Source organism: Carcharhinus amblyrhynchos, chromosome 1, assembly GCF_965287045.1.
Source record: "Carcharhinus amblyrhynchos chromosome 1, sCarAmb.v2.hapA, whole genome shotgun sequence".
Taxonomy (NCBI): Eukaryota; Metazoa; Chordata; class Chondrichthyes; order Carcharhiniformes; family Carcharhinidae; genus Carcharhinus; species Carcharhinus amblyrhynchos.
The window spans coordinates 156,108,424-156,127,340 of record NC_137324.1 but is presented as its reverse complement, the minus strand read 5'-3'; the positions used below and the strand labels follow the sequence as shown (position 1 = coordinate 156,127,340).

Sequence of the window (18,917 nt, the reverse complement as noted above, 5' to 3'; positions counted from 1 at the left end):
GTTCTTCACATTCTCCTCAGACATCACAGTCAAGGCTGTGCCTGGTATATTGTTTATTCCACTCATCAAGTCAACACAACTGATGTGAGAAAGAGCAGCAACCCACAGCTACACTCAAACCAGAAAATTCTTACATCTAAATTCTTTTGTTTTTGCTATTTTGACTTTGTTGTGACATGAATGCTGTCAAATGTGAAATAGATCATTTCAACTGGTGAGCCAAGCAGCTTGCCTGGGTTTCCTGGAAGTTAAGATACAAAGGAAAAGCACAGATACTTTAGGTAGGGCTTACTTGTACGTTATGGAAAGAAACATGATAGCAATGATTGATCTAATGCTACCCTTTTGAAGAAGCACTGAACCATTGCATTTTTTTGTTTCCCATCAAGTTCTTCATTTATTAGAAAGGAGCTGAAGCTGCATAAATAAAGAAGTTTTTTTTTATTCAGTTGTGGGACATGGGCATTGCTGGCAAGGTCAGCATTTATTGCTCATCCCTAATTGCCCTTGCTTAGCATTTCAGAGAGCAGTTGAGAGTCAACAGCATAGCTGTGGCTCTGGAGTCATATGTAGGCTAAACCATGTAAGATGGGAAATTTTCTTCCCTAAAGGACACTAGTGAACTAAATGGGTTTCTCCGACAGTGGTTTCATGGTCACTCTTAATTCCAGATTTTTTTATTGAATTCAAATTCCACCATCTACTGTGGCTGGATTCGAACCCGGTTGGCCTTGGAGGGAGTGCAGAGGAGGTTTACTAGGCTGATACCGGAGTTGAGGGGGTTGAGCTATGAGGAGAGGCTGAATAAACTAGGCTTGTACTCGTTAGAGTTTAGAAGAATGAGGGGAGATCTCATTGAGACATATAAGATGATGAATGGGATGGATAGGATAGAGGTGGAGAGACACTTCCCGCTCAGAAAGGACAGTAGCACAGCCTCAAGATAAAGGGGGGGGGGGGCGGTTTAGAACGGAGTTGAGGAGGAACTTCTTCACTCAAAGGGTGGTGAATCTCTGGAATTCTCTGCCCGTTGAAGTGGTGGAGGCTGCCTCACTAAATATTTTTAAGACGCAGGTGGATGGGTTTTTGATAAGCGAGGGGATTAAAGGTTATGGGGAGAGGGCGGGAATGTGGAACTGAGCCACAACAGATCAGCCATGATCTTATTGAATGGCGGGGCAGGCTCGAAGGGCTAGATGGCCTACTCCTGCTCCTATTTCTTATGTTCTTATGTCCCTGGAACATTAGCTAAGTTTCTGGAGTAATAGTCTAGCGATAATACCTCTAGGCCATTTCCTTCCCCTATAAGGCCATAAGACATAGAAGCAGAATTGGGCCACTTGGCCCATTGGGTTTGCTCCACCATTCATTCATGGCTAATTTTTTTTCTCTCATCCCCATTCTTCTGCCTTTTCCCCATAACCTTGATCTTTTTATTAATCAAGAACTTATCTATCTCTGTCTTAAAGATACTCAATGGCTTCCACAGCCTTCTGCGGCAAAGAGTTCCACAGATTCACCACTCTCTGACTGAAAAAATTTCTTCTCATCTCTGTTTTAAAGGATTGCCTTTTAGCCTAAGGTTGTGCCCTCTGGTTCTAGTTTTTTCTATGAGTGGAAACATCCTCTCCATGTCCACTCAACCCAGGCTTGCAGTATCCTGTAAGTTTGGATAAGATCTCCCTCATCCTTCTAAATTCCAATGACTACAGACCCAGAGTTCTCAACCATTCCTACTAGATTTGATGGGAGAATGGGGACTTGTCTGGTAGATATCTATGAATATCAATAATAACACATTTTGCGTGTGGGGCTGCCATGTTTCACTTAATTTCTTTAATAACTACACTTCAATAAGTATTTCATGAGCTGCAGTGCTCTTTAGAATATCCTGAGGAAAATGCCAATGTAAATAGAAATACTTGTCAGGAGAATGGTAAACATGTATAGACTCTGCAGGACAAAGGGTGTGAAGAAACCTTGTGAATCATCAAAAGTGCATGACTAGTCCTGTGAGGCTCCTGAAGATGCAAACAGGGGTCCATTCAGAAGCAACCACTCAGCAGAAAAGGACTGCAGTTTTGAAGCACAGCCTCATTAACACTGGGGGAATCAGCTGCAGGATTCCACGCAGTGCAGCTCACCAGATTGAGGCCTCCTAATATTGGATCATTTCAGAGACTAGGAGGGTAAGTGCTGGGTTGGGGATGGAGTGGGGGGAGGGGGGAAATTGGCAGTTTGTACAATGACATTGTATGATGTGCTTACCAGCCATGGTAGTGGCACTTGAAGATCAGAGGAGAATTTCCCAGAGGTTTTTCCTACAGCAGCCGATGTTTTTGTTCTGAATTTCTTTTTCTTGCCTGAAGATAGTCAGGCTCATTATAACGCAACGGCAACACTCTTGACTCAGCGTGACAGGTCCACATTCCACTCCAGGGATTCGAGCATAAGTTCCTGGCTGACTCTTCAGACTCAGTACAATTGTGCAGTGCTGCACTGTTGAGGTGCCATCCTTTGTCTAAGACATTAAACAGCCTATCCTCTCAGATGATATGAAAGATGCTATGGCACTACTTGGAAGAAGGGAATTCTTCCTGGTGTCTTTAGTTTAAGGCTGCGACCTTATGACCTCATCCCTATCGACTTCTGGTGACATATTAAGATCCAATGGGGGACAAAAAAATCAGGCCTGTGCCTGGTTTCTCAGCTCCCCTGAACTTACCGGCACACTTTTGCTGGTGAAATCAGCTTTGCGCCAGAAATGGTGATTTAAATGTAGTAAGACGTCTGACAACACCAGATTAAAGTCCAAGAAGTAGAAACAATTAGAACACCTGATCAGACTTTGTGATTAGAATCTATTCACTGTCCAGGTTTATTTGGTAGCAAATGCTAGCAGCTTTCAGAACTGGCTGTTCCTTCGTCGGGTGGGTGGGAGTTCTGATCCCATGACACTATTGGTTCTATATTAGAACAATAGAATCCCCGCAGTGCAGAAAGTGCAGTAAGAAGTCTCATAACACCAAATTAAATCCAGTAGGTTTATTTGGTAGCAAACACCACTAGCTTTCGGAGCACTGCTCATTTGTCAGGTGAGTGGGGAGTTCTGATCACAAACAGGGCATATAAAGGCACACACTCAGTTTACAGAATACTGATTAGAATGCGAGTCTTTACAGCTATTCAAGTTTAAAGGCGCAGACAATGTGAGTTTTAAGACCTTTAAGACTTGATTAGCTGTAAAGACTTGCATTTTAATCAATATTCTGTAAACTGAGTGTGTGCCTTTATATGCCCTGTTTGTGATCAGAACTCCCCACTCACCTGATGAAGGGGCAGGGCCCCGAAAGCTAGTGGTGTTTGCTACCAATTAAACCTGTTGGACTTTAACCTGGTGTTGTGAGACTTCTTACTGTGTTTACCTCAGTCCAATACCGGCATCTCCACATCATGATTTAAATAATAACATACTTTTCATGTCATTAACAAGTCCTGGATGCTAACGTCTGGGCTCACTTACCTAAATCATATCATTGGCTGAGGTTTTCCGTGATGAGAATCACACATGATCCCCCAATAATGGGGACAGAACAAGATGGCCTCACCAGGGTGAAGTGGGGTAATAAGATTAGTGAGATCATCAAACATTTAGACATTAAGACACAGGCATAACTAGCAGCATTAAGTTAAATGATTCTTAAAACAGACTCAAATTAATAAGGAGGCAGTTTACACACAGATGAATTGCAGTAAGAGATTTAAATGAGTAAGATTTAAGGCATATTTGATGATATTTTTGAATGTATTAATATTGAATGTATTTTTTAAGAACGTTAGTAAAGAGAAATCCTGCAAAACATCATGGTAAAGTCCATTGGGTCAAACCATATTGCGAAAGAATTCTATAGCCTTGAGAGAATCTAAATTATCCAGAGGTAGAAACAATTAGAACACCTAATCAGACTTCGTGAATAGAATTTATTCACTGTCCAAATACCATGGATGTATGCCCAGATGTGAAGTCATACGTTCATCTCGTTTGGTTTAACAGAACCTATGGAAACATACACTGGCTGCAAAGGTTAAAGTGTATAGGGTAGCCAGGCAATGGGGAAATTAACCTGAGCCAAGAGAGGATGGAACATCCATTTTTAATTAACTAATAAAATACCGTGATGCTGGAGGTAGAGATGTGATTGGCTAGAATATATGGCAGATATATTGCTGATTTGGTTATAATGAAGATACTTGATTCAAAGCTAATGAGGTGGGAATAATTGAAAGGAAAAATCTATATTTGATCTGTTATGTATACATTAGAACTTGGCTCAGAGGTCTGGTTAGTCTGTCTTGGAGTGGTTTTAACCCTTTGTCTGATTGCTCCCAACAGCTGCTGGACGAAATGAAGTTATGTCTTTGTTTCAGAAAGATTAGCTTCAAGAGTGTTGCATCGTCTGAGTTTTCCAAACAATATTGGTCCCTTCAAGGGAAGGGGAATTGGAGGCCGGGGCTGGGCATTGCCCAAGGGGCAATACCACTCTGACAATGCCCACCTGGCTGGAACCCTGGCACTGCCCCTGGGCACCATAACTGTGCTGGGGCAGTGTCAAGGGATGGAGCCAGCATGAGGCCAGGAAAAGTGGGAGCTCTGCAGGGGTGGAAAGGAATGAACACTGCCAGGGGGGTGATTCGCAGGTGAGAGAAAAAGAGGACTCTGTTGGGGAGGGGGTGATTTGCAAGCAAAGGAAGGAGGGAATCTCTGCCAGGGGGTGATTGGCGGGTGAGGAGAAGGAGGGAACTCTGCTGGAGGAGGGGGATGTGATCACTGGGGATGTCCCTGGATGATTCCTGTGGGAGAGGAGGATCCTGATGCCCACAGGGGAAGAGGGGGCAGGAAATCTCACGGTCCACTCAGACCTCCAGTCACCTATACAATGGCACTCCTAGAGCTGAACTTAGATGCAGAAAAAAATCTAAATGGCTGCAAGATGGAGAAAACATTCAGCAAAACAGCCTTATATTTTATTATAAAAATAACCATTTATATAGATGATCTGGAGGAGGGAACCGAGTGTATGGTGTCGAAATTTGCTGATGACACCAAGATTGGTGGAACGGCAAATTGCGCGGAGGGTGTGGAGAGTCTGCAGAAGGATCTAGATAGGCTGGGCGAATGGGCCAGGAACTGGCAAATGGAATTCAATGTTGGCAAGTGCGAGGTGGTCCACTTTGGTAGGAATAATGGCAGGAAGGATTATTACTTATGTGGCAAAAAACTGCAGCAGGCGATGCTGCAGAGGGACCTCGGGGTCCTTGTGCATGAGTCGCAAAAACCCAGCCTGCAGGTGCAGCAGGTGGTCAGGAAGGCGAATGGGATGCTGGCCTTCATAGCGAGGGGGATTGAATATAAAAGTAGGGAGGTCTTGCTGCAGCTGTATAGGGCATTGGTGAGGCCGCAGCTGGAGTACTGTGTGCAGTTTTGGTCGCTGCACTTACGCAAGGATATTTTGGCCTTGGAGGGAGTGCAGAGGAGGTTTACTAGGCTGATACCAGAGTTGAGGGGGTTGAGCTATGAGGAGAGGCTGAATAAACTAGGCTTGTACTCATTAGAGTTTAGAAGAATGAGGGGAGATCTCATTGAGACATATAAGATGATGAATGGGATGGATAGGATAGAGGTGGAGAGACTCTTCCCGCTCTGAAAGGACAGTAGGACTAGGGGGCACAGCCTCAAGTTAAAGGGGGGGCGGTTTAGAATGGAGTTGAGGAGGAACTTCTTCACTCAAAGGGTGGTGAATCTCTGGAATTCTCTACCCGTTGAAGTGGTGGAGGCTGCCTCGCTAAATATTTTTAAGACGCGGGTTGATGGGTTTTTGATAAGCGAGGGGATTAAGGGTTATGGGGAGAGGGCGGGAATGTGGAACTGAGCCACAACAGATCGGCCATGATCTTATTGAATGGCGGGGCAGGCTCGAAGGGCTAGATGGCCTACTCCTGCTCCTGTTTCTTATGTTCTTATGTTCTTAAGTCCCAGAAGCAAGGGCACAGAGGAAAAATCACCAGGAGAAAACTCCAAAGAAAGACTTGGAAGCTAGAGATAGAAATTTAAAATCCCTCACTGCAGTAGAAAGCTCTTTGCATCTTTGGAAATCCAGCTTCAAATCTGTGTGCAGTGTCATCAGACCTAGCACAGGTGAACTAAATCCAGTCTACAGTAAGTCCAGAAAAATTTGTAAATAACTCAGTCAAAAGTACAGTTTGAATAAACTTGTTGCTAAATCCTAATTCTCAAGTTGGCATCTGAACACCCGGGCCTGAATATTTATGAGCCCTCAGCAACTGGAGAGCTGGTGGGAAACACATCTCTGCTGACCCTGACAGACCCACGGGCATTCTTTACTCTAACGAGCGCTGATTAATAGGAGGCACGATTTCATCCTCACTTGGACGGAAGTCCTGCCAGGCACTGCAGCAACATTCCTGGGATTAAGTATCAGGAAAAACAGGAGGCATCTCCTCCTCATTCCTAGACTGTCCATCCCACTGTGCAATGGGAAGATATTGAGGAACACACTCAGATGCCAGAATAACTGCCAAACCTACAGGAAGTACCAACGGTGACCGAAATTACCACTCTGCAACAGTGGTACAGGTGAGTTATGGAAGGGTTAAGAGACCTCCATACTGCCTGAACCTTGGAATTTAAGGCTTGAAGGGGAGAAATGGGGTGGTGATAATGGAGTAAGGACAATGTAAATGTATGACAGTAATAACAATGTGCAACATCAGAAACTATCTAAAATACATTAAAATGCATGAAATAAGGATGTGACACATATAGGGTTAAGACCATAAGATATGAGAGCAAAATCAGGCTGCTCGGCCCATCGAGTCTGTTCTGCCATTCAAACATGGCTGATATTTTTCTCATCCCTACTCTCCTGGCTTATCCCCGTAGCCCCGATCCCTTTATTAATCAAGAATCTAACGATCTCTGTCTTAAACACTCAATGACCTGGCTTAGTCACTCAATGGCCTGGTCTAATGTGGGTATGAGTACAGGACCAACCACACAATGATGTAAGAGAGCACATGACCTAAACCCAGGGCCAGCATAGTGTTAGACAGAGACGTATGTACAGATAAGCATGGAGCCAGCTTCTAGCTATTACACTTTACTATGTATTTGTAAATAGTTCTAAGACTCAATAAAGATTTACTGTTAACCTATTATGGCTATGAAGGCTTCTTCAGACCTGCAGAACTGTAATCAACACCATACGCTGTCCTGGCCAATATTTATCCCTCAACCAAATATTAAAGGTTCAGATTATCTATTCATTATTATACTAATGTTTGTGGAACCTTGTGGTCTAAAAATTGGCTGTTGTGTTTCCTATGTTACAGCATAATTACAGTTCAAAATTGGAATTGAAAGCTAGTCTCCATAATGGTAACCATGAAACTAGCATTGATTGTTGTTAAGACCCATCTGGTTCACTAGGGAAGGAAATCTGCCATCCTTACTGGTCTGGCCTGCATGTGACTCCAGATCCACAGCAATGCGGTTGATGATGGCACAGAACGGTAGACAGTGGTTAGCACTGCTGCCTCACAGCACCAGGGATTAGACTCAATTCTGGCCTCGGATCACACTGTGTGGAGTTTGCACATTCTACCAGTGTCTACAGACAACTTTCAAATGCTGCACAGTTTTAGATAGCACAGGAAGATGTGAGAAATATATCATAAAACCTTTAAATGCAGCCATATAAGGAAACCATTTGGATCAATACATTGAGGGAGTATATATTTAAAATCAGGTAACGTTAGGCAGCAATTTGAAATGTTCCTATTTGCTGCTTACCTCCAGTCTTCCCCTGTCCGATCATCACTTTTGGTTGAAGACTATCTTCATTAGACAGCAGATGAGGAAGGTAATAGAAGACATTTGGCTGTTGAATGTAATCTTTTCTAGTGAGGTTCAATGCTTGCATCTTCATTGCATCTGAAATAAAGGAAACTGGCGTTAAGGGAATAAGCTTATGTAAGTATTTTTATTTTTGAGATTGAGATGGTTGCAGTCACTATGTCAGCTTTCAGAGTGCAAGGCCTGCTTCAGGACATTGGTCTGAATTTTACACACCGCTCCCACCAGTGGGTTTGGAGACAATGGGTGAGTTTATGATTCCTTGGATAAGCTTCCCACTGGGTTCTCACCCACCCTGACCTCTGTGCAATTTTACACTTGGATGGCAAGGCCTCAGAGCTGCCCTTTGACTGATTGATGCCCTTAACATGTCCAATTTGAATCACATAAGGGCAGTTTCCTGCCCAACCTCAATTTTTAGGCTGGTGGGAGATGAGAGATACCCAAAAATAATTGGAATCAGGCCTTAAACAGGAATGCCTCCATCAGCATCGCTCTCTTGTAACCTTGGGCATGCCCTGTCCTTCTTAATGTCCAGAAACTAGATGACCTACCTCCCCACACAGACCCTCTGTGCCGCTACCTCAATCCCACACTGTCCACCCCCTCCAAGACTCTCCTACCCTCCCTGCCCTGAAATCCCCAAAATTTACCTCTTTCTTGTGACGAGTGAGTGCTGGCTGGCAGCTCCTAAAGGGGTGCACACCAGTGTTGTACCTGGTGTGCTTGCTGTGCACTGGAGAAGGCTTTCAGGATGGTGCCTGGACCATCAATTCGTGGGGTTGATGGCAGGTTCGGTGAATCAGAGGCTGCCCACCAGCGATCTGTCATGGAACTCCTGTCTGCTTTCTTTTTCTCCAAAGTTCTGCACTATATGGCGGTAAAAGCAGCCATTACTGTCGGCAGTCTCAAGATTGCTTTGCCCACCCGACATCGGCCATTACCGACCCCTGAGAAAATCTCTCACAATGGCTTTTGCAAAGGACCTTTGGATTAGTGCACATATTGGAAAGGTTGCTTGAACATATCAGTTCTTTGCTCAATTATATTCTTTGTGGCAGTGTGGCTCTCATGTTAGACCTGCTCTGCACCTGTACCCAAGTTCCTGACTGGACTCAGCCTGCAATTGATTAGAAAAGAGAAATGTTGGGAATGAATCCTGACTGCTGCCAAGAGAAGGAGCACAGACCTGTGTGATACCTAGGCTTGGGCCGCAAAAAAGTTGTGCAATAATGGAGCAGAATCCTTCCCCTTTCAGAACATTGCCAGCGAATGATGGGAAGCATAAAAATCAATGCAAATGCAGCATGTGGCATCCTGAGGAAACCCGTGATACAGGTGAAGCAATGAACACAAGACACTTCTTGAAATATTTTAATTAGACTTTACTCTATGGTACATTCGCAATGCCTACGCAGCAGCCTGATCCAATCTGCCATTTTGTTTACTGCCTGAAAATCAGGCATCGTAATTCTACATCTGTAATTCCAAAATGTTAGTAGCTTTTCATTGCAGGTGAGTTTAGTTGTGTTTACAATTGAAATGGATTTGGGATTTTAAGCAAATGCTGTCTGTATAAAAGCATTTGTTTTGTTCAGCTCATTACTCATCTGTGACAAGAAAGCCATTGTTTGTTGGGAGCTAATTTCTGTGTTGGAGAATGGGCGAGGATTTCAGTTGCTGCTGCTGCAAATTTTCTATTGTAGCTTCTCCTGGCCCTGAGGTTTGGTTAAACCGACAAGTTTACCTTGAGATTGAGTGCAGCTGCACAAGGCCCAAGTGCCTTAGGAACCAGCACTGCTAAGACGACACTGAGCCCAACATAGAGGAAACACCTGATTGATCCAGCAGGATTTCTCCTCCTTCCACCCATCGTCCCTCTCACTTTGGTACAAGAATGGCAAGTAGCTAGCTCTTAACAAAATTCTAAAAACCATCTAAGTGATAAAATAACTTCAACTTCAGCTGCGAACCTGATATAATTTATCTTTAAAAAATGACTGCTTGCGGTAGCACAGTCATTATTTCCTTCCTGTGTTCGAGCAGTTTTTATTAAGAAGAAACAATTTTGTGAGACATCTGTTCTTACTAGACATCTCCAGCTGCACCACAGCACCCCGACAACTCAGTACAAATACATAGTACGACACTCCAATTGATGATAGCAACAATCTGAGTCTCTGGCTTCAGATAGGTGAACACTTGCATTTTCCCCAAGTTTAATTATGCAATCTCAACACAGTCAAGGAAGCTCTAAGGCTGGCTATTGCTGCAGTGAAAACCTTTCCACTATAGAAACATCATAGAAATCCTACAGTACAGAAAGAGGCCATTCAGCCCACCTGCACCAACCACAATCCCACCCAGGTCTAGCATCCATATCCTTATCACAGGCCTTTCAGAACAAGCCTTTTAGATACAAAATTGTTGCTTTCAACAGATTGCAAGTTCTTGTACAATCACATCAGAAGACATTTTACCAACTTGACCATCAGGCCCTTGCTGGGTGACAGGATGGGAACCGTCAGCTTTCTGTTCCTGCCTGTTTTTAAAGGTATTGGAATTGTTAAGAGGCTGTTTGGCACAGGTAAACATTGAAATCTATTGCCACAAAAGCAGGTTCAAATTTCCATACTATCAGGAGTGATTTAATGTATGAGATGTAGATGTGAAGCATAGAATGCTAGAAGGTTCGAAGAGGACTGGTTAACCCATGCATTACCAAAGGCCATTCAAGATTGATCACTTCAGAACTTAGTAGATGTTATCAGGCTGTATCAATCTTACCTTACTATGTTAAGAGAATAGGCTCTTGAAACACATATTTCTTTTATCACTAATATAGCCTCTAGTTTTTCAAAGAATGAATTTAATATAAATTGTTATCTTAAATTAGGCTGTACAACCTTGAGTTATGAGTCAAATACACAGCTCAATTAGAAAGACAAATCAACCATGGCTAATAAAAGAATTACAAATGGCATTCGATCGGGCTTGCCAAACCAGCGGCTTCTCAGCAATTTGTTGTTTAAGTGAAGGTAGGAGAAAATCAGTCTGTGATTGGAGGAGTAGCAAACACCAACAGAATAGGTTTTCATTTGAGTGCCAGCACCCGGGGAGGGCCAACCCGGCTGCCCAGGCCCAGGAAGGCCAACCCGAGTACCTGGGCCCTGGGAGAGCAAACCTGAGTGTCGGGGCCAGGGGAGGGGCAACTCGAGTATCGGGGCCTGGAGAGGGGAAACATGAGTGCCAGGATCCAACATGAATGTTGGGGCCATCGTCAGTTTTATTAATAATCATTTGCATGAAACATTATGGAAAGCCTCTTGGAAATCAAGGCATATCAAAGGAGTAGGAGTAGGCCATTCGGCCCCATGAGCCTACATTACCATTCAACTAGGTCATGGCTGATCTTCTACTCCATTACCATTTTCCTATTCTATCTCCATATCCCTCGATATCTCTAACATATCCATTTCTATCTTGAACATATTCAATGCCTTCCATAGGGATAGAGAATACAGAAGATTCACCGCTGTCTGAATAAAGAATGTCCTCATTATCTCAGTCCTAATTGGCCTACCTCTCATTCTAAGACGATGTCACCCGATTCTAGGCTCCCAACCAGGAGACATATCAGGGGTGATTCTCCCAGCCCGCTGTGCTGCTTGAGTAGTGCAGCAGGCTGGGAGACATCAGTGTGGTGCGGAGCCAATTTCAATATTATAAACTTTATTAGCATCTGATTTGTGGGCCCGAGAATGAAGCATCCGGGGCCACTAGCATCTCCCCCCTCCCCAAACCGGGAGTGGTTCACTCCAGTGGTGTCTATAACACTAACGGGGAGCTTGCAGGCCGACCCCTTTGTAGTAAAGGGAGGCTGTGGAGGCCTCCCCAGGAGGTTGGCAGTAAGGGGGGGTGCCCCTTGGAGTACTCTGCAGTGCTCAGTGTGGGAGATTCAATTTTAAATCCAGCAAAACCAGTGGGAGTTATTCCCATTTTCACGCGAATTGGGGATTTAGAATTTTTGTGGGAGAATCCTGGTCACATCCAGCCTCATGATTAATCTAGGAAGAGAATTTGAGGAGACAGGATCTATGTATTCTGGAATCCAAAAGAACGTGGTGATCTCATTGAAGCTCACAAAATTATTCCAGTATTCAACACAGTAGGTACGGGGGGATGCTTCTCCCAGCTGGGATGTCTGGAACTAGATCATGTCCGAATACATTTGGGTTGTCATTTCCTCAAAGTTGGAGAGGTTTCTCAGACAGATTGTCCCCTTCTGGATCCAAGTGAAGTGCTATAAACTAATATATTTGTACAGAGATAATCCTTAAAGTTACTGTTAATAATTGATTCTATATTTTAAATAGAATAGAAAATGAATATCTTGGCATCTACATTATATATTATCTCTTTTAAATATGGTCACATTAGTTTGTGTCCAGTAAACTAATGCTTCAAAAGTGTCCACTGATTTCCATACTGGGACATTAGGATCAGGAGTATACCATTCAACCTCTTGTATCTTCTCTGTCATTCAAGTGTCACTCTCTTGGTCGCCTGCTGAAATTACTTGAGAGTGAAGTCATGGAACATACATTCATGGGTGATACTCTGAGACATTATACTATAGCGATTGGGTGATTGGTGCTTTGAATCATGAGCTTCTCTGGTCCTGAACTGTCCATAGCATTTGGTAGGGGGTAGGGGTTGGTGAAGTGGGGCAGAGCGAGCATTGCAAAAGGGAGGTTAGCTTCCTTCTGTGGTCAGAGAAATCCCTACATTGCAGAAAGAAGCCATTTGGTCCATCACGTCTGCACTGATTCTCTGAAAGAACATCTCACCCAGGCCCCAATCTCCACCCTATCCACATAACCCCATGCATTTACCATGTGCAATCTGTCTAAACTACACTTCATTGGACTGTGGGAGGAAACCGGAGCACTTGGAGGAAACATACACTGACGCAGGGAGAATGTGCAGATTCCACACAGTCAGTAATGCAAGGCTGGCATTAAACCCAGGTTCCTGGCACGGTGAAGCAGCAGTGCTAACCATTGTGGTGCCATGCTGCCCTGTGTAATTAGGTAAGGCTATGCAGAACAGCCTCAGAAGAAGCATGCATCTACTTTTCCTTCTCTTTTGAGTAGTAATAACATTGATTGCATTAAGATAAAAGCATTGCTTAAGCTTGTGGAAAAGGTAGTATGTAGGATTTATTGATTCTGTGCTGGTGGGCATATTGTCCTCGAGGTATAAGATTAAATAAAATATCTTCATTTCATGAAAGGCATGGCCTTGAGTGTAGGAGCCTATATGCCAACATGACTATAATCAATGACCTCTCAAACTATAGAGCAGACCTATAGGATTGTATTGCTCTATGATTGAGATCAGAAATAGAGTGGCAATGATAAACACTTTGCATTTTGATTATCCAGTGTTTGAACTCAACATTACATTCTCATTTCTTATGGTTTTCTTCCTATTTTTCTGAACGGTACTTTACTTCCCATCTCCTCGCTCAGCCTCTTCCGCTGTAGCTTTCAAATTACTGTCCTCTGGGATCATGCTTAGCTGGCTGTCCTATCAGTTCCCATAGCAGCCAAACAACACCAGTGAATCATCTGGAGTCACCAATTCCCATGAGGACGTGAATGCCATTTCCCAAGCTGACAATCCGCTCCAGCAATCTTTTGTATCAGCAAACATCTTATGCAATGGCTCTCTGAATTCCTCAACTGCGTTGACTGTAAACATATTTAATCAAATAAAAAACACTCCTCCCATTCGCTTTCCACTGTAAACTGGCTGACTTTTTTAAAAAAGTTTATTTGTTAGTATCACAAGTAGGCTTACTTTAACACTGCAATGAAGTTACTGCTTAAATCCCCTAGTTGCTACACTCCGGTGCCTCTTCGGGTACACTGAGGGAGGATTTGGCATGGCCAATGCACCTAACAGTCTTTCAGACAGTGGGAGGGAATTGGAACACTCAGAAACTCACACAGACACAGGGAGAATGTGCAGACTCCACACAGACAGTGACTGAAGTCGGGACTGGAACTCAGGTACCTGGTGCTGTGAGGCAGCAATGCTAACCACTACGCCCACTTTAATCTTAGTTGAATATAAATAACCTGGAAAGAAGCAACATGGTCAAGTCACAATTTTATACTCACATGTAAATGGAAAAGACGCAATTTTGATGTTGCTAACTTTTTACGGCAAACTATTTATGAAGTAGCCACCAACTAGCAACAAACAATTTTATTAAGTGGAAATGTCTCAGTTACCCTGATAATAATCAATAGTCAATAAGAGTTGCATTTTTTTCCTGTATTTTCCCACTAACATCTCTCTGAAAGGATTTAAAGTGTTCATACAGGGCCTGGGAAAGGGAAAATCTTGAATTCTATGGGATCCTCCCTACTATCGAATGAATGGGATTTCTATAAAGACATTGAAAGAAGGAACATAGCTTGAAGCAAGCATTGCTTTAAGTTTAAAGCTCTTTGTATAATTAGCTGCAACCAATAATGTTAACCTTTTAATTATTAACAATATTATAGACTAATTAGCCATTTTCAACAACTTGGTTAAGTTAATATCTTTAGGGTATTTAGGATATATATTAAGTGAGGAGAAACAAGTCTAGGATTTTGGGGACAGTTGAGAATTTCCCTACCAGTACAGATCCCAGGGAAGATGTAATGCTCTTTGGATGCAGCTGAGAGTGTCCATGTCAGCATGTCAGTCCACTTTTAAATTGATTATTCATTTTTTTAAATTCATTTGTGGGACACAAGCGTCATTGTCTGGCCAGCATTTATTGCCTGTCCCTGGTTGCCCTTGGAGGGCAGTTGAGAGTTAAGTACATTACTGTGACTCTGGATCACATATAGGCCAGACCAGGTAAGAATGGCAGATTTCCTTTCCTAAAGGACATTAGTGAACCAGATGGGTTTTTCCAACAATCGACAACGGTTTCATGGTCATCAATAGATTCTTAATTCCAGATGTATATTTTTTGTATTGAATTCAGATCCCAGCATCTGCCATGGCAGGATTCGAACCTAGGCCCCAGAACATTAGCTGAGTTTCTGGATGAATAAACTGGTGATAATACCACAAGGCCATTGGCTCCCCTGAATTTGAAAATGTGAAGCCTGTAATGTTGTGTTGATGAGTATACTTTGCCTTCATTAGTTGATAAGCTTTCGTTCATTAATTTAAATGATTAGTTTGTAATAAGTTTTTGATTATTTTATTACTCTTTCATTTTGCTTTTAATCAATAAGTTTTGATATTATCGGTTCAGTATGAATCTTTGCATAATGGTTGTATATGTGTCTAATTCAGTTTAAAGGGTAACACGGGTTTCAATATTTAAGCTGCGGACAACAAAATTAAATCAAGACTAAATGTATTAAAACGTGCTTTTAAAATTTACACCATTTCCTGTGATATGAAATTCTGATCAATTTTAAAGTACCTCAAAAATTTTAACTGGCAAAGTTGTGGAAATGATATTTAAACTCTGAGTTTAAGTATTTGTTTAATTAAACTTACTTGCTTAGCTGTTTTTTGCTCTTGCAAGAGTAAACTTTAATGTCCCACTCCCCAACTATCACTTCTTCTGCTGCTATGTAGATTAAGTTTTTAATAAAATATGCAAATTACCGTAGATCTGGGAAAGCAACGTCTCCATTAGCGGGGCAGCACATTTTGGTGTACGTACTGAGATATTTCTACCCAAAATTACTGATTTTGAGAGTTCAGTAGGTCAGAGGGAGGCACATGGTCTAGGTGGGCTAGGGATCCATTTGTGGCACTCCTCCAACCAAAGAGACTGGAACGCCCAGTAAAGAGTTTTAAGCTGGAGAAGAGTAGGGTTCCTTTTGGAAGAAATATTTAGTTGACACTGGAGTTTAAAGAAAAGGCTATCTAGTCTAAATATCATTTCCACAACTTTCCAGCTAAAGTTTTTGAGGTGCTTTAAAATTGATCAGAATTTCATATCACAGGAAATGGTGTAAATTTTAAAAGCACATTTTAATACATTTAGACTTGATTTAATTTTGTTGCCTGAGGCTTAAATACTGAAACCCGTGTTACCCCTTAAACTGAGGTTGTCAGCCTCACTATCACCAGTTGGTTGGCTTGAACACTACATTTAACAAGCATACTGATACAAAACATAAGCTGGGCCCTGAGTAGACTGTAGGCAAGGGAGTCTGAACTTTGCGGACTAATTTGGGACACCTTTGGGGAACACAAAGTGCCCTTTAGTGGCACTAATGTGCCCTTTGGAACTGTGAAAAGCGTCATGGATGTGTGTAAAAGTGCATAAACTCAATAACTGTCAAGCTCATTCGGACTATCAGAAATGTCAAAAATAACAGTCAAAACTCTTATAAAAGTGTCTAGAAGACCCATCAAATCTGTCAAGAGGAACTGTCAGAGGGGGGTGCCAAGCAGTTAAAAGTCCCACTCATGCAGTGGGGGGAGGCAGGGGTGGGGGGGGGTTGGTAGAGGGGCATAGGAGCAATGAAGAGCCTTGAGAAATGAATAGTGAGGCAATGGTTTGCATGGAACTATAAAATGTCCAAAAAGGTGGTAGAGAGGCACAGGTGTTAAGGAGGGTATGAGGGACCAAGGGGTTTTGTAGAGGGCATATATTAGCAAAAGGTCTTTAAAAGGCCATGGGATGGGAAGCAGTGCATAGGTTAGCATAGGGATAATAAAGGGCCATGAGGGGATAGAGAAGGAAAACTTAGCATGAAGGGTATGAGGGGCCAGTGAGAGATGGGTAGAGGAGCTTATGTTGGGTTGGAGGTATGGGGAGCATGGAGATGGGTACAGAACATGAGATGTCATAGATGGGGCAATGAGATTGTATAGAGCACCTGGAGGAAACCCACGCAGACATGGAGAGAATGTGTGAACTCCGCACAGACAGTGACCTGGGTATTGAATTCAGGTCCCTGGAGCTGTGAGGCAGCAGTGCTAACCATTGTGCCACCATGCTGCCCCAAAACTTTGACATCCGGGCAGCCAATTTTAAATGTTTTGTTTATGGAGCTGGGAATTCTCCCTACAAATAAAGAGGTTTCAATTAGTGACGTGGCTACTAAAAAGGGAGAACTGGTACGTACTCAGAGTGAAAAAGTACATGACTTACACAGAAAAAAAAATCAAACACACATGACACAGTTATTTCAATACTGCCAAGAACATGTTTATATCATCTGTTTTCGTTGCATCTCGATGCAGTAATTGTTGAGTAAGGATAGAGCAACAATATTGTGTTACTGCACATCTACTAAAAATACTCATATGACATTCCCCTGTTCATTATTTTGGCTGGGCCAATACCTGTGTTATAATAGGGACACAAGAATGTCCCAAGCAATTTTAGCCTAGATTTTCCGAGGCTAGGCCAGCAGCAAGATATCTCAACAACTGCCAGCGCATATTGGAAAATGCTGCTGCTGATTTTCCATTCATTGGTGGTAAGCCAAAGGCAATGTGCAAACCATCCCCCAATTTGCCTTGCACAGGAAATTTATCCCTTTAAGCAGTCATCCATTGATGTCACTGAGTGTAGTTTTGAGCATAATATATCTGATGTAAATGGTTGTCCTGCCTGACAGAAGAAGAATGTTTGTAAAAGGAAAGATAAAATTATTTGTTGTATTGTCTAATTAAAATGTCGAAGTCAGCGTAATGTGGTGTGTAAGAGGTTGTCTTAATAGATCAGCGCATGACCATTACAACATTGTTCAGCTTTGCAGAATCCCTAGTGCAGAAGGAGGCCATTCGGTCCATCGAGTCTGCACCGACAACAATCCCACCCATGCTCTATCCACCCCAACCACATGTATTTACCCTTCTAATCCCCCTAACACTAACCCTAAAGGGGCAATTTAGTGTGGTCAATCCACCTAACCTACACCTCTTGGATGAGGGAGGCATCCGGAGCACCTGGAGGAAACACAAGAGAATGTGCAAACTCCACACATACAGTGATCCAAGCCGAGAATTGAACCTGGGTCGCTGGTGCTGTGAGGCGTCAGTGCACCGTGCTGCCAGGATGAAATGGGTAATGTTCATCCTCTCACCACTGCTCCTCAACTAACACGATGCTTGCAGCAACCATGGGTAGAACAGGAGAAATCCACCGAACATGTGCACCAAACAGGATGCAGCAGGGAAATTGCGGACCGTCTTAGTTGATTCATATTCTGGGCGGTTTAAACTTGATGACCTGTTAAACATCAAGCTTAAGAGGTACTTTGTCACACATAGCATCTCACGGGGACTAATGACAGACAACGTTTGCCAATTGTCTCCACTGAATTTCACAACTTTATGCACATGCAGGACATTAAACATGTCACAAGCTGCCCATGCATCCACAGTTAAACAGGTGGTTCACTCATCCAAGCATTTTCCAGAGAAGCAAGCAATGGATTGCACAGACAACTATACTGCACTCCTTAGCCTGCAAGATCTACCATGACAGGGCCTGCCCTCGTTAGCAAACTGACTCTTTTGGAGGTGCACCAGGACAGCAATTCCTACTGCCAAAGCTCTGCTGTAGCCTAAACTTGAAACAAACCTGAATGAGGTTCTCCTACACTCCAGACTGAAAAACAAGCATACTATGATTGAGATGCCTATAGATGTGGCTCTCTAACACCAGGTCAGACCATCAGGATTCAGACTGCTCATAGCTATGAATAGTCAGCATTGGTACACAATAATGCTCCACAGCTGGACAGTTACGTGGTAGCCTCAGATGTTACCTACTATGTATGCCACTGCCATCACCTTCTACAAGTGGCAGAACAGCGCCAGCAGGTAACACAGCACTTCAGCATTCAGCTGACGGCACCACCCCTTGCACCAAGGGACATGCAACTCCTATGGTGGCCAATGCAGCTAGTCTTGCGCCTAACAACATGCAGAGAAT

General features: G+C 43.0%; 1 protein-coding gene across 2 annotated transcripts in view; it reads right to left on the bottom strand.

Annotated features, from left to right (window-relative positions):
* The window catches only part of LOC145346622 (alpha-1,3-mannosyl-glycoprotein 4-beta-N-acetylglucosaminyltransferase B-like), a 249,206-nt gene that overhangs the window by 133,337 nt on the left and 96,952 nt on the right, over nt 1-18,917 (bottom strand). For both annotated transcript variants that reach the window (XM_080194108.1, XM_080194117.1), the window contains exon 3: nt 7,871-8,011. In XM_080194108.1, coding sequence (XP_080050234.1) covers nt 7,871-8,011 — 141 coding nt within the window. The remainder of the gene's footprint in view (nt 1-7,870; nt 8,012-18,917) is intronic.